The 16,605-nt window shown below is 40.4% G+C and overlaps 1 protein-coding gene across 17 annotated transcripts in view; it reads right to left on the reverse strand.

Annotated features, from left to right (window-relative positions):
* map2 (microtubule-associated protein 2) overlaps positions 1–16,605 on the reverse strand; it is a 130,312-nt gene that overhangs the window by 23,215 nt on the left and 90,492 nt on the right. For 7 of the 17 annotated variants that reach the window (XM_089133092.1, XM_089133091.1, XM_089133094.1 and 4 more), the window contains 4 exons: positions 12,001–12,075; positions 9,025–9,240; positions 5,057–5,356; positions 937–3,648 (listed from right to left, as the gene is read on the reverse strand). In XM_089133092.1, coding sequence (XP_088989218.1) covers positions 937–3,648; positions 5,057–5,356; positions 9,025–9,240; positions 12,001–12,075 — 3,303 coding nt within the window. Of the gene's footprint in view, positions 1–936; positions 3,649–3,795; positions 3,921–5,056; positions 5,357–9,024; positions 9,241–12,000; positions 12,076–16,605 lie in introns of those variants that run through there. The other 10 variants (XM_089133099.1, XM_089133096.1, XM_089133098.1 and 7 more) reach the window with 7 other exon arrangements.

Here is a 16,605-nt window from a genome sequence, read left to right on the forward strand (position 1 = left end):
AAGTGCTTTACATTGAAGAAATTAAAATAATCAAAAAGAAGTCAGAATAATTAAAAAAGTTTAGAATAAAAAAATCCTAATAAAAAGTCGGACGAAGAGTGGCACAGTGCTCATTCAGTAAATGCAATCAATATAAATAAAAACAGTTAAGAGTAAAAATAAAATAAAATAAAGTAATACCCCTATCTGAGATGGAATAAGGGTCTTATCAGGTGAAACGATCACTAATATAATATATATATATATAAAAAACCCAAAGTTTAAGTTTTATAAGCTTTTTTTTTACTCGTTTATTAAAATGAACAAACCTTTCCCAAGTCAATTTGTTCATTTCGTTCATCGAATGTGCGTTCGTGACTCTCCTGTTCGAACTCGCTCATCAAAATGAACAAATCTTTTTTCATGTCATTTGGTTCATTCAACGAATGAAATGAACAAATTGACTCGGGAAAAGATTTGTTCATTTTGATGAACGAGTTCGAACAGGAGAGTCACACAGAACAGAGAAAGGCAACCATTTGAGCTTATAAAACTTAAACTTTTTTTTTTTAAATGAGCGATCATTTCGCTTGATAAGACCCTTATTCATCGTCTGAAATCTTTTAAAGCCCTTTGAACAGTTTGCAGCTTGCACTGAAACTGTCTTTTGGACCTTGAACCGTTTGGTTCCCACTGAAGTGTATTATATGGAGAAAAATCCTGGAATGTTTTCATCAAAAACCTTAATTTCTTTTCGACTGAAGAAAGAAAGACATGGACATCTTGGATGATATGGGGTTGAGTAAATGATCAGCCATTTTTTTTTTAAAGTGAACTACTCCTTTAATTTACGAACGTTTCAAACTACCTAAAAAGATAGACAACAAGTTAACAATTCTGAAATATTCTGTCATTTGCTGAGCAAATTTTAAGGCAAAAATGATATTAAAATCACACCTTGAGTGTCCACCCAGGAGCTGTCTAAGATGGAGTCATCAATGGTAGTTTCATCTTTGTAGTCGTCGTAGCTTTGAGTTGGGGCCTCACTCTCTGGCACTTCTATCTCTTTAGCAGGACATATAGAAGGCTGAATAGGCTCTGGGACATCTACAACTTCCTCTAATCCGGGAGCCTCCATCTCTACTTCCTGTGCCATTTCCACAGACTCCTCCTCCTCTTCCTCCTCTTGGGGGAGCTTTGGATGTTCTTCTTCAGAGGGAGCTGAGAAACGTACACTGTGTCCAGAGACTTCGCTCTCATCGATGGTCTGCACCACCGTGATGAAATCATCTTCTACTGTCACTATTGACTCAATTGCAGCTCGAGCCTCAACGGTGTCTTCTGCAGCTTTGGCCCCATCCAAGACTTCCTCATCTTCCACTTCTTTCTCAACCACTTTTACCTCCTCTTTTTCGACTACAACCTCAATTGGCTCAGTTTTATCAACCACTGGCTTCTCATCCAAGTTTAGATCTGGCTTTGGTTCTGGCATAACCTCTTCAGGCTCCTTAGCAAGCTCAACCTCTTCCTCTACTTCTTGTGTCATTATGGTGTCAACAGAACCCTCATCTGTCTTCGAAGGAGCTGGCTGAGGTTTCTCCTCAGCAACTTTCTCTTTGAGGGGCTCCACTGAGTCCTTCTGCTTTACCTCCTGCTCAGAAGGTCTTTCCTCTCTAAAATATTTCTCAAAAGAGCCAACTGGAGATAATCTATTAGGATCTGTTTGTAGAGCCTCTTTCTTACCAGGTGATCTAGGTTTTTCAAACTCACCAACATGCATTTTCTCCTCATCGGTGGCACTTTCTACAGAAGATGCTGGAGATGGTCTAATGGGCCGAGCAATTCTGTCCTTTGCGGCTCCAGTGAGCTGGTATGCATCCTCTGCATCCACCTCCTCATAGGCTTCCTGGTGCACAAGGTCTGGTTTATTCTTCACCTTCTCCCTGAGTTCCTGGAGTTCCCGCTCCTCCTCTACACTCAGAGGCCGGTCCTCCATCTCCAATTTGCGAATTTGCCTCTCATAGGCAGCAATTTCAGCTTCAGTTTCAGCTGAGAGATTAGTACCTGCATCAAAATCAGACTTTGGTTCCTCAAGAGTAACCGTCACTTTTGGTGTGATGAATGTTTCAGCTTGTTTGTCTAACTGTCCTTTCTCGTTATCAGGTAAAGTTGGACTCTTGATTTCTTCCAAAGGTTCAGTCTTCAAAAGATCCGATTCCTCTTGCTTGGACTCTGTAGAAGGTTTTTCAGAAGGTGCACTTTCATTTTCAAAGGGATCTTCATCCCTTGATTTTTCTTTTGCTGGTTCTGCCTGTGGTGAAACAACCTCTGTTGCTTTCAGATCTTCAGTCGATAGACATTCCTGTTTTCCAAGTGTATCAAGACCAGTTTCTTTTTCCTCTGATATCCCTGTTTTGAAGATGTGAGAAGAACAGTCCATTGGACTGTGCACATCTGCAGGGGATGGCATGGGACCAGAGTATTCACTAAAGACACAATATCCTTGCTCCTCTAGCTGCATTTCTCTCTTTGTAACCATCTTGCCCTGGTCACCTTTGAACAAATGCGCTAAGGAATCACTCACCATAGAGGACATGTCCATTGGGACAGACTTCCTCCTCATAATATCGGGTTCTGTGTTGTCAGACGTCAACCTTGATCGGGCACCTGCCAGGTCCAGCATTTCAGGCAGGTCTGGGGCCATGACGGTGCCGTTTTTATAACAGCATTTGGCTTGGACAGGTGATTCTGGAGACTCTGTCTGTGGACTTGTCTTTACATCAGTGATCGTTGCTTGGGGAGGTGAAGATGATGGAGTTGTGACAGAGGCAGTCGTCTCCAAGATCAGTGGCGGAAACTGAGGGATATTATCCACTGAGGGAGTTGTGACAGGAAGGTAATCGGCAGATTCGTCAAGGCTCCCACTAGTATGAGACATTATGTCGGTGGCCAATGGAGAGAAGTTTCTGGGACTTCCTTGGGCATCGCCATGATTCGCTGCCCCAATGGAGATATTCAAAGAGTAACTCCGTTGATCTAGAGCCAGTTTTCCAGGAGACAGTCTGCAGTCATCTCTTCTCTCTGCTGGTAAAGTGTGTAGTGTGTCTGCGCAACTTTCTGGAAGATCTGGCTGGACTTCCAAAGAGTGTGTTTGAGCCAAAGTGCTGTAGCTGATTTCGGGAAATGGCAGGTTACCAGTAGAGTCCTTTTGTTCTTCTGATGTAGTACTCAGCTCATAATACCCTTCTCCTTGAGACCCAGCAGCATCCTTCTTAATTGTAGTGGTCTCAAAATAAGCTGACATGCCAGATTTGTCCTTCAAATCCCCCTCTGTTGCTGTTTTTTCCACTTGTTTGTCTTGAATCTGCTCTGGTTGGACCTCATGGATATTGCTGGGGTCGCCTGCTTCGGTTGAAGGCTGTTTCACAGCACCACTTTGTGCAACAGGCTTTTCAGTTGGATCTTTGGCATGACCCTGGTAACTTGGAGGCTCTTCAAAATCCTCCATGGGGCATGTTCGAGCAAAGGGGCTTTCTGGCATATCTATGTCTCTGGCAAGGCTCTGGTAAGATGGGAGTTCATCATCTAGATGCATTGCGGAATCAGTGAAGGCCATGCCAATGGGATCTGTCCTCTCGCTTTCTGGCCGCTCTGCTTCCATCTTCACAGCTGAAAGCAAATCTCAAGTAGTCTGCATTGTATTGCATTATTAATAATTCAAAGTACAAGTTTGCCAGGCCAACCACCACACAGACAGCCAAAGCTGAATGATGAACTTCCATTTTCAAATAGCAGCAGCCGATGATACACACATACCAATTCAGTGATGGAGTGATGGCATGGATATGACAGGATCAGCATGCAAACCCAGAACATTGAATGTTGCGTGGATGAGGTCCAGAAAATGAGGATGAAATATCCAAGGAGGTGGTCCAAACACGATACTGACGTCAGTACACCAGCAGCAAGATGGAATAGCTGATCTTAAAACTTCTGCCAAATACATATTCAGAGATTATGGAAAACGCATTGTGGGTCTTATTTCCAGAAGATAATACAATATTGGTGAAATCTAAAAGACAAGAATGTGCAAGGTACTGTTTAATGAGGCTCGTTTTAAAGGGTTAGTTCACCCAAAAATGAAAATTCTGTCAGTATTTACTCACCCTCATGTTCTCATTCCCCAGATCTCATTCCCCAGATCTCAAACAGATCTCATTCCCCATTGACTGTAGTCAATGGGGAATGAAATCTGTTTGATAAAAACATTCTTCCAAATATCTTCCTTTGCGTTCAACAGAACAAATAAACACATAGAGGTTTGGAACAACATGAGGGTGAGTAAATACTGACAGAATTTTCATTTTTGGGTGAACTAACCTTTTAAGCACTAAATTGGTATAAATTACAATTATACATGTGGCTGACTGTAATTGTCTTAAAATACCAATCGTGAATTAATACATAGTTTTTCATTATTCAGAATTGTTCTACACTTCCTATTATGTTAACCATGTGAAATGACCATGATCATTTGAAGAAAAAAGCAAAATGAAAATTAACAAATAAAATTTGAATCAACAAGCTTGGCTTTTCAAATGCCTTTGAAAATAAAGCATAACACAATATCACAAAGTCACAAAAAAAGGATTCTCATAGAATCCCAGGTGTTTTGTTGGCGCATGCAGCAAAAATCACCCACAAACTGGCAATGTAGCTGGCAAATAAAAATTAACTGAGCAATGGAAAACAATGAGACAGGTCGACCTGGCAGCAGTAGCATCAATAGAGAAAATAAGCAGAAAGTTCAGGAAAAAGATTCATCAGATAGCTAGCAGATGGCAGCTGCTTTGGGGAAAGCAATTTAGTAGAAAGACATTGACAGACAAACACACAGCTCTGGCCACAGAAGCTGGTCACCATCAAGCCTGTGTTGCCTTGCAGCATCAGCAGATAGAGGAGATATTTGAGCCATCCACCCACATTCCCTTAGAAAGCTCTCACGATGCTTTCGCTTAGCTTTTTTTTTTTGTGAAGGGAGAGAGAAACATGCAGGTTGTGAGAAGGATGGACACACCTTCCGCAAGGCTTTCTTGCCCCCCTGCCTCCTCAGATCTCCCATTAGGGGCCTCGTCGGCAGCAGTAGCTGCCTGCGTGTGAACCACAGCCTCGGCCAGCAGGCCGGGCAGAGCCTGGGCCTCGCCTATGACCTCTGCCCGCTCTAGGAGCTCAGGTGGGGAATCTTGCTCAGGCTCCTCCCCACTCCACTGCTCCTCCTCATCCTCCTCTTCCTCTAGAGCTGCTGCTGTTGCTGCGGCTTCTGAAGTCTCCTCCTCTTCCTCCTCCGCAGCTGAGAGACTCTCTATGGTCTCCTCTTCTTCATAAAGAGGGAGACAAGTGGAAACATCAAGACTATAGACAACACAGACTTGGGTTACTTAAAAGGTGGGACACTTTCAGCTCTATCAGTTATGCCATGACTTTTGCCATATGTATGTGTGTTTTCTCTGACCTTGAGTATAAGTGGTGGCAGATAAAATAAGAAGATGAATATACAATCTAATTCTGCACATAACGTTTTAGAATTATATGTAATAGCAATTCACAATTTCAAAGAACCATTTTTAATAATGTACAGTATTTGACTAAACACCTGTCTGTGTTTGCAGTGTTCCAGACAGGCTGTGCTTTGCTCTGTAACATGCATCAGTTGTTTTTACTTTGGCCAGATTTGAATTATTTTCCAATAAAAAGAGACACAATGCTGATCATGTTGTGTATAAAATGATTTTCTTTTTATGGCCAATCATTTCATGGTGATATTCATCAGAAAATCTAATCAGATTATTAATTTCCAAATATGTAGCTCTTAGTTACATTATCAATGCTCCTTTCAAAAGTTTATGAAAAATACTCTCAGCTCTTTCATTTGTTCAAATTTATTCTTGAACATGAAACATTACTTGCACACAACACACTTGCACACAACGCTGTGTGCATCTGCATTGTCTCTCATAACTGAGACCCAACAAAACCCACAGCACCATAATAATGCCGGTCAGGGAACTATTGTGGGAGATGTCAGAATGAACGTGAATTTTTGCTCAGAACAAAGCTTATGTATGATGTAGTTCAGAGAGAGAGAGAGAGAGAGAGAGAGAGAGAGAGAGAGAGAGAGAGAGAAGAAACTGCAACAGTCTCTGCTGGGAGCCAGGCTAGATATGGTGACGAAGACCATACCAGGTCACATCTCAGCAGTGGAAGGAGAGAGAGCGGGAGAGACAGAGGTGGACAAATTGGTAGCTCAATGTCAAATGTAGAAAGTTCTGAGGGATTTAATGATTCTAATTCTACTTATCAAAGTTACTAAACTTAAAACTGATATAAACTAAAATGAAAGCTAAATAATAATAAAAATGTCTAAAGCATGAAAAAATATTAACAAATAAAATAAAAGCTAATTCAAAATTGTTAAAAAATGTTTATTGATTTAAATTTGCTTTCAAAATGTAAAAGTTCATTCAAATGAGTAAATATTAGAATAGCATATAAATAATACTAAAACAACACTGCTTTAATGTTGTCGTATGAGTCAGTTATCTCACAAACAATACACATTACTCATTAACAGTTCTTAGTTAATTTCGAATTGGATATGAATACGAACTTTTGACTATTCATTAAAAAGATTTGCTTTCGTTTCACTAGTTGCAATAGAGTTGTGTGTTATCAGTTTATTGTCCTCAGTTATTTTGCAAACAGTCTTTCTACATACAATTCGATTCAGATCGCAAGCTTGCAGCTTTAGAAACCATGAAACCATGAAAAACTGCTGAAGAATCTTTGGTTGCAATATATAAAGTTTTTGGTTCCCAAAAAAGGGGTGATCTTTTAACATATGGGGTCATTGAACTATAGTTAGTCCCCAAAAAAAAGCTTTTATTAAATCCAAGCTCAGAAAATGTCACATTAAAGGGCTAGTTCACTTTGAAATGAATTTTTGATATGTTTTAGCTTACCCCAAGGGCAACCAACATGTAGGTGTCTTTGTTTCAACAGTAGTTTCAATTTTGATATTTTTAGGTCAAACCGTTCTTGTCTGTCAGTCATATAATGGAGGTCTTTGGTCACCACCTCAAAGAGCATGCACAGAGAAGTCCAAATTAAACATGATTTAATGACTCGTAAATGTAAGTACACATTGATGGCCTAAGACACGAAACGAGCGGTTTGTGTGAGAAAACGAACAGTATTTATATCGTTTTTACCTCTTGTAACCACAGCCATGTCCAACTGATCTGAAGGCACGTGTGCTTCGGTCTGCTCATGCGGCGGAAAGCGCCGGAAGTGATCTCTTGCACGGTTACGAAAAAAAAAATCAACGTTGTCTGTTGATTTATCGAAATCGTCTTCCATTGCAATTTCCTGTATATCTAAATATGTTTAGATCTTCACAGTGAAGAGTAACACTTCTGAAATCTCTGTGTAAACAATGAGTGACGTACACGCATAAGGGATCACTTCCGGGGCTTTCCGGCGCTTGCGCAGAGTACTTGGAAATGACTGTGATTACAAGAGGGAAAAACGATATAAATACTGTTCGTTTTCTCACACAAACCGCTCGTTTCGTGTCTTAGGCCATCAATGTGTACTTACATTTACGAGTCATTAAATCATGTTTAGTTTGGACTTCTCTGTGCATGCTCTTTGAGGTGGTGACCATAGACCTCCATTATATGACTGACAGACAAGAACAGTTTGACCTAAAAATATCTAAATTAAAAATACTGTGGAAACAAAGACAACTTCATCTTGGATGCCCTTGAGGTAAGCTAAAACATATCAAAAATTAATTTCAAAGTGAACTATCCCTTTAAAATGTAATAGTACGGTGAAAGACCCACCTCTGTAGAATCAAATCGCCTACTTCTACATCATTGAGTCTTTGGCCCCGCCCACTGGCAGGTTAGAGAGATGAGAAGAGATCACTGGACTAAAATAACCTATCAAAGGATCCTAATTCTAGGAAAGTGCTCATTTATTTTCAACTATGTGAATGTCTCAGCATTATTTCACATCCAAGATGTTAGCCAATAACTGCAGTGGGCGATTACACTGAAGTCTCACAGCAGATACTGTACACCCCTTCCAACAGAGCTTCCAAAATCAGAGGGCTAAAAATAGGGAAGAAATTTCTCTTTTATTTCTATATTATGACCATTTTTTATGTAAAAATCATACTAACATTATTAGTAAGTGCACCACAGGAAACATTTTAAATTAATAAATAAAAAAGAACAAATTCAGCTCCTTTAAATTGTAAACACAACCCACACTAAGTCATTTTGGCGCTGAAAGCGATTAACCCTTCTTCACTGATGCAATAAGGTCAGAGATGCTTGTGTGTATGGGCCACCATGTGAAGAGCTGAAAGTCATCCTGTGATCTACAGCATGTGTACATCAGCAGGTTGGAGAAATGTGAGGGGCCTGTTGAGACGTATGGGTACGTTTTTGGGCCTGATGAGGGACAATCAAAAATACAAATGGACAGACAGGCTAACACATACGGGCGGACAGATGCGGAGACAAGAAGACGGCAAACAGGCAAAGGAGAAAATGTGCGCAGCATGCACAAATGTCCTGCTGATGCTGCAAGTCACTTGGATTTCATTTTCAGAGTCAGTGATTTTCCTCCTTTAACTGAGCACTACATGTACAGCAGCAGGGATTTCGCCTAAAAACACAAACGTTCGTGCCTTTTTAGTGCACGGCACAAAAGTTGCAGAAAATCCGAATGACTTGCAATGAACAAGGTACAAAAACAGATACCACCCCCACACGACACGCTTCGGTCAGAGTGGGCACGACACAACAGAGACAAAAGACAGGAAGAGGCGGACAAGAAAGAGGGAGAGCGAAAAGCAAGAGAGAGAGAGAGAGAGGGGGGGGGGTGTTGATGCTGAGCTGAAGAAAGAAGTGGAAGGAAAGAGAGAGGGAAAGGAGGGGAGGAGAGAATGGCAGAGAGGAACCATGCGAGGTTCACCTTCGATCTGTCTAAACGCGGCGGCCTGCCCTGGGGGGCGAGAGCCAGAGCGCGTCCACTCTGGGCTGAATAAAGGGTGCTCATAGTATTCCTCGTCAGAGTGGTAGGGGTCATCTTCAGGCACAGACACTGAGATGGAGGGGGCGAGGAACTTGCACCTCTCGCGAGAATTTTGGAAGCGGCGGAGAGGACCTGCTTCCTCCTCATCCCCTACATCTACAAATAGACACAAGGAAAAGAACTGCAGGGAAATCTGGACAAAGAGACAGAGACAAAGAGACAGAGAGGAAAAGGAAAGGAAGATAGAAAAGGTGTAGCAAGTAAGGGTGGGAAAAGGAACAAGTGAAAGAGAGAAAGTAAAAAGAGGAAAATCAGAATATGCAAAAATTGAAGGGGGAGGGAAGAGAGAGAAAGAGAGAGAGAGAAATAAGGGGAAAGAGAGCTAAAAAAAAGTGAGAAATAAAACGAGAAAGGGGTATGTGTGATGTGTACGGAAAAGAGACACACACTGAACAACACAAACACAGACACACAGTGTCGAGAAACACAAAGTGTGACCGTAGTGCCGCTATGCCATAACCAGAGTCTGAACATCTCTGATGACATTTTATAGGTTTGTTTAAAGTCTAAACTTTGAATGAAACTGTCTCATTCTCTAGTGTCTGCTGAGAGTCAATATGAAACGTTGTTGTAATGTGAAATATTTATGATTGAATAGTCAATAAAAAAGGGTATTGTCAAAGGGTCAATGAGTGATTGGTTAATTTTAGGTATGCCCAAATATTTAAATGCTGGCTGATACCGATAAGTCAATAATTATCTTAATATTTTAGCCAATAACTGATAAATGGTTGATGTTAAAATTCTACAATACATTGCATAGATATATCCACAAAACAAAACAGAAAATAAATGTTATATATATATATATATATATATATATATATATATATATATATATAATGTTGTTGCATTTAGGTTTGTCAGCTTCTCGGCACAGTAAAATGAATATAATTCAACCTAAAGAAAAAAATATTAAACAATTTTGGGTATACAGTACATAACTTTAAAGGGATAGTTCACTTTGAAATGAATTTTTGGTATGTTTTAGCTTACCTCAAGGGCAACCAACATGCATGTGTCTTTGTTTCAATAGTAGTTTCAATTTTGATATTTTTAGGTCAAAATGTTTGTGTCTATCAGTCATATAATGCAGGTCTATGGTCACCACCTCAAAGAGCATGCACAGAGAAGTCCAAATTAAACATGATTTAATGACTCGTAAATGTAAGTACACATTGATGGCCTAAGACACGAAACGAGCGGTTTGTGTGAGAAAACGAACAGTATTTATATCGTTTTTACCTCTTGTAACCACAGCCACGTCCAACTGATCTGAGGGTGAGGGCGCTTCGTTCTGCGCAAGCGCCGGAAAGCACCGGAAGTGATCTCTTGCACGGTTATGGAAAAAAAAAATCAACGTTGTCTGTTGATATATCGAAATCATCTTCCATTGCAATTTCCTGTATATCTAAATATGTTTAGATCTTCACAGTGAAGGATAACACTTCTGAAATCTCTGTGTAAACAATGAGTGACGTACACGTGCGAGATCACGCGCTTGCGCAGAACGAAGCGCCCTCACCCTCAGAGTACTTGGACGTGGCTGTGGTTACAAGAGGTAAAAAAACGATATAAATACTGTTAGTTTTCTCACACAAACCGCTCGTTTCGTGTCTTAGGTCATCAATGTGTACTTACATTTACGAGTCATTAAATCATGTTTAATTTGGACTTCTATGTGCATGCTCTTTGAGGTGGTGACCATAGACCTCCATTATATGACTGACAGACAACAACGGTTTGACCTGAAAATATCAAAATTGAAACTACTGTGGAAATAAAGACACCTACATCTTGGATGCCCTTGAGGTAAGCTAAAAGATACCAAAAATTTATTTCAAAGTGAACTAGCCCTTTAACTTTAACTTTAAATGACAAAAAAGGTAAAACCATAAACTCATAAACTAAAAGTTGTTCAAAGGAGTAAAAAAGAGATGTTTTCATTCTTTAGAATAATGTGCACCGATGATTTGCAAGGAACATGTACTAAAAAAATGCAATTTTGATTATGACGTTAAATTTACATATCCGCTTAATGAGTGGCATTATTGTTTAGTTTAGTAGCTTCAGAGAGTGATCTGAGCATGGCATCGGCCTACTACGGGCAGTAGAGACAGACACAGTCAAAACGACGACCGAGCACAAGCCCACAACATCAACAGCACCCACAATACAACATGCAAATCCAAAGACAGGGACGAACAGAGGAACTGAGAGAGGTTTGGAGCAATCAACAGATCTCTAAAGGGGGGCTTTGGAGAGAGGATGAGCAGGCAATCTGAATGCCACACGGTTTCAGCAACAGCTTGCAAACATCAGCTGCAGGTGAGACAGTACAGCATTCAGGTCAAGGTTTGAGGCTTTCATGCAGGGCAGAGTCAAGATCCATGGTTCGGCGGGGTATAAGGAGGGGTTGGGTTTGATTGGTTACGAGGACTAGAAAGGGGTGGGGTCACTTTGGCTTGGGTTTTTTTCATCAAGATAAGCTCCCGGATTTAGCAATTATGAAGATGAGGCCATGTTTAAGAGCTGAAGATGCTGGATGAGGAAGAGGAGATCGACTTGAATGATGTCAACAAAGGAGGCAAAGTTGATCCTGCAAACACAACTCCATCAATCTTTGGACCAACCCCACAGATCAGCGGCGTGTGTGAGCATCTGAAGGGCACTGTGAGAGGGTTGAAATCAGCCTGGAAGGGGTGGGACTAGCAGGCGTCCCCAAATAGAACACCCTCATTCAAGCCAAGGTCAGAGGGTGACTAGAATACTCATGGGGGAAAAAAAGGTGTTCAAGTTCTTTCAGTGTGTTTCTCACCTCACCTCTCTCCATACACACATGAAGCATGACCCTACCTTGATCCAAAGGCCCAAAATGTTCCGCTGCAGGGGACGGAGGAGGTGAAGGCGGCAGGTTTGCAGAGTCTTCCACTATAATTAAATTAAAGGAGAAGAAGAGATCAAGACAATGATCAAGATCAGATCAACACATTTACAAATTCGGCGTCCCATTTTGTCTGTTCCTACATACGCAACTGTTTAAAATTTTGAGGTTGGCAAGATTACATGGCTATCATTCAGCAAGAAGGCAATAAAGGGTTAGTTCACCCAAAAATGAAAATTTTGTCAGTATTTACTCACCCTCATGTTGTTCCAAACCTCTATGTGTTTATTTGTTCTGCTGAACTCAAAGGAAGATATGTGGAAGAATGTTTTAATCAAACAGATCTCATTCCCCATTGACTTCCATAGTAGGAAAAAATACATACTGGTAGTCAATGGGGAATGAGATCTGTTTGATTAAAACATTCTTCCACATATCTTCCTTTGTGTTCATCAGAACAATAAACACATAGAGGTTTGGAACAACATGAGGGTGAGTAAATACTGACAAAATTTTCATTTTTGGGTGAACTAACCCTTTAAATTGATCAAAAGTGACAGTAAAGACATTTACAATCTTACAAAATGTATGTTTTATGTTTTAAATACAAGCTTAGTGGATCATGGTTTCCACAAAAATACTACGCAGCACAACTGTTTTCAACATTGATGATAATAAATGTTTCTTGAGCAGGAAATCAGCATATTAGAATGATTTATGAAGGATTTATGGAGAAATGATGCTTAAAAGGGAATATATTACATTATAAAATATGATAAAATAGAAAATAACACACTTTTTGTGAAGAAAAAGTACATACTTTTTAATGTGTAGTAAAAGAGTAGGCAAACTTTGGGACATACTACTTCGTCATCTTTAACGGACAGCTCTATCGCGTGCATCCTATCAACTGACCTGTCAATCATCTCGTCACAGTTAAAATCCTCCATTCAATCTAATTTAATTTCTGTTTCGGAGAGAAATGTTGTCGCACGTTCACCTGCCAGTCGTGGGTCTTTCATGCGGAAACTCTCCGAATTTGAATGTAATGATGAATTTAAAAGTTAATGGCAAAACGTATCTTTACAAAAGTTCACAATGCATCTGCAGATGCAATATAATAATGTAGCCAACGTTGAATAAATATATTTTCGTCAGGTTAGATACTGATAATTAATAACCTTTATCTAAACCTCTCTACATAACCGCCGGATTTGCGCGTCCTCCATGTCTGTAATTTAACACTTTTTACTCGTGTTTGCAGTTCTAACCGAATCCTCGTCCAACGCGCGATGGGTTGTGGGCAATATCAGCCGTTAGAGTGTCCATCGATTCTGACCGGATATAGTAGACCATCCGGGTCTCTTTGGACACTCATTTAAATATATACGATTTGGGACATACTAATTATATTTTCGAATACTATTTAGGACATATATAGTATGTGAATTGGGACGCAGCACAGGTTTTGGAACAGAGCCTACAAATTTGTAAATTTTTGTGAATTGCCTTTTAATGGCAAATAACATGGACAGTAAAAGAAATGGACAGAGCGATTTTGGAAGCCCGTTTTTGGCGATTTTTTAGCACTTCCGTCCCTGACGCGCAGACTCAAACAGAGCTTGACTACGTAATGTGACGAGAGCAACCCGTCTGTCTTCTAGTGCTGTGGCATGAGAAATCTGAATCATTCCCTCCCGAAACATGCAGAGGCGGAGACCGGAGAGTTTGAGTAGGAGCTGTCCATGAGCTAGGAGGGGACAATTTTGCTAGGTATTCTGATTAATTATTTTGTCATTTTGCCTCCATGTTTCCCCGATGCGCGCAAGCTTCTTCTCCTGTCCATACGGTAATCTCTCTACTGTGCGACAGAGAGTCGCGTGGGTATGACGCAATCGCTAGCCTACTTTAAATAAAACTGCTTCTACGGGGCCATAACATAAGCTACAAGGTAATGGAGCTATTTTTACATTGCCGTGTTTCTTTAGAAATAAATAAAGGACAAATGGGGTCTTCAAACGCCTCCGATGTAAAGTTATTCGCTGTCAAAGTGACGCCAAAATGAATGGGAGTCAATGGGAATGCTAACGCAAGTGAAGTTCTGCTACAAGATGTCAGCTCCCGCGAGGCTTCAACTTCCGGTCGATGGACTACCCTTAGCAAATAATAAAGAGCGATAAGAAACGATACAATGGATACAAAATACATGGAGGGAACAAGGTCACAAATTGCAAGCCAGCGCTGGTGTGACTTTTTTAATCTTAAGAATGCAAAATGTCCAAACAAGAAAAATAAACCATGTGAAACCCAGTGGGCATATTTTAAAGACATATAGAGCCATGCAGGGATTAAAAAATGGAATTAGCTTAAATTAGCTTATAATGGGACACCAAGGAGCAAAGAGTTTAACAACAATACTGTATATTTGATTGTGTAAAATTGCCCCCCGAGATATACTGTAAATGCAGGGTCGTGTGTATGTGTGTAGAGTTTCTAAGGATATGCTGAGTAGAGACAAGTCTGAGTTCAGGATTGGTATGCCGAAAGCTTTGCCGTCACTAATCCTTTGAGCTCTTCTGACAGACTGACTCAACATCAAGCGTGTTAGTCGAGAAAACGTTCTCTAATTTTGCTGACTAATTCCAGCACAGCAAGTGGAAATTTGGAGCTCTGGATTATCTTTTTTTATTTTATTCTCCTTTTTCTTGTGAAGTCTGACTATGAAGCATCTGAAGATTTGGACTGTATTTGTAATAGGATAACCACAAATGATCAAACCTGTAAATGATCTAAGTTCATGTGTGCCATTTATATGCAATACATTTTTACTGTTTAAGATTACTAGAAAAGTGAACAAATGCATATCACATACAGTTTTTCCCTTCCACAAATACATTTCAAAGACAACAACTTATTACGAGTTTGGAGTGTTCATACATTTATAACCATTAATGTCAGCAGCATACTCAGTGCTTATAAAGTCACTGTCAAAACACTGACACTGACATAACAGTAGCAACACACATTCAAGAATGAACTTTCAAAACCAAGAAAGCTCAGATGAAACCACAACACAAATGTCCACAATGATGCTGGCAAGTTATAGAAGAGAGAGAGGGCTCAGGGGTCAACCTCACTCTGACCCTCTGTACACACAAACACACACACACACACACACACACACACACACACACACACACACACACAAAGAGAGAGATAGCCAGTGGTGGATTGGTACAGAAACCAAGCAGAAAGGAGCTGGGACAGGCCAGCTGTCAGGGCAAATATGTCATTAGGAAAGAAAAGAAAGTGCCCTGGTGATGCTTTCCACAGCTTTGACCAGTTTACACACAGTGTGAGGAACGGACAGACACAACGACAATGATAATCACAAACCACAGTCATAGGAAAACAAAAATAAAATCATAAATGAAACTTATTTGACAAACATCAAAATATGTCATCATTTAAAGGAACAGTTCACCTGAAAATGAAAAATATGAAAAACTACTTGTGAGTAGTGATGTCTGATTCGTGATGAATGTTATTTTTGAGTTTTTTTTAATTCAATTATTCAATACAATTTTTAATGAAATCAGCTCACAAAACTGGTTTGAATGATTCATTGATGAATCCGACTGATCCTCGAGTTCAACTTACTGACAATGATTAATTACTTTTAGTATACACTCACCTAAAGCATTATTAGGAACACCTGTTCAATTTCTCATTAATGCAATTATCTAATCAACCAATCACATGGTTGACCAGGGTGTGGTCCAGGTCAAGACAATCTCCTGAACTCCAAACTGAATGTCAGAATGGGAAAGAAAGGAGATTTAAGCAATTTTGAGCGTGACATGGTTGTTGGTGCCAGACGGGCCGGTCTGAGTATTTCACAATCTGCTCAGTTACTGGGATTTTTATGCACAACCATTTCTAGGGTTTACAAAGAATGGTGTGAAAAGGGAAAAACATCCAGTACGCGGCAGTCCTGTGGGCGGAAATGCCTTGTTGATGCTAGAGGTCAGAGGAGAATGGGCCGACTGATTCAAGCTGATAGAAGAGCAACTTTGACTGAAATAACCACTCGTTACAACCGAGGTATGCAGCAAAGCATTTGTGAAGCCACAGCCTGGAGGTGGATGGGCTACAACAGCAGAAGACCCCACCAGGTACTTGACAACAAGAGCTCACCAAAATTGGACAGTTGAAGACTGGAAAAACGTTGCCTGGTCTGATGAGTCTCGATTTCTGTTGAGACATTCAGATGGTAGAGTCAGAATTTGGCGTAAACAGAATGAGAACATGATCCATCATGCCTTGTTAGCACTGTGCAGGCTGGTTGTGGTGGTGTAATGGTGTGGGGGATGTTTTCTTGGCACACTTTAGGCCCCTTAGTGCCAATTGGGCATCATTTAAATGCCACGGCCTACCTGAGCATTGTTTCTGACCATCTCCATCCCTTTATAGCCACCATGTACACATCCTCTAATGGCTACTTCTAGCAGGATAATGCACCATGTCACAAAGCTCGAATCATTTCAAATTGGTTTCTTAAGCATGACAATGAGTTC

The sequence above is a fragment of the Pimephales promelas genome, chromosome 7, assembly GCF_988280905.1.
Source record: "Pimephales promelas chromosome 7, fPimPro1.hap1.1, whole genome shotgun sequence".
Lineage (NCBI taxonomy): Eukaryota > Metazoa > Chordata > Actinopteri > Cypriniformes > Leuciscidae > Pimephales > Pimephales promelas.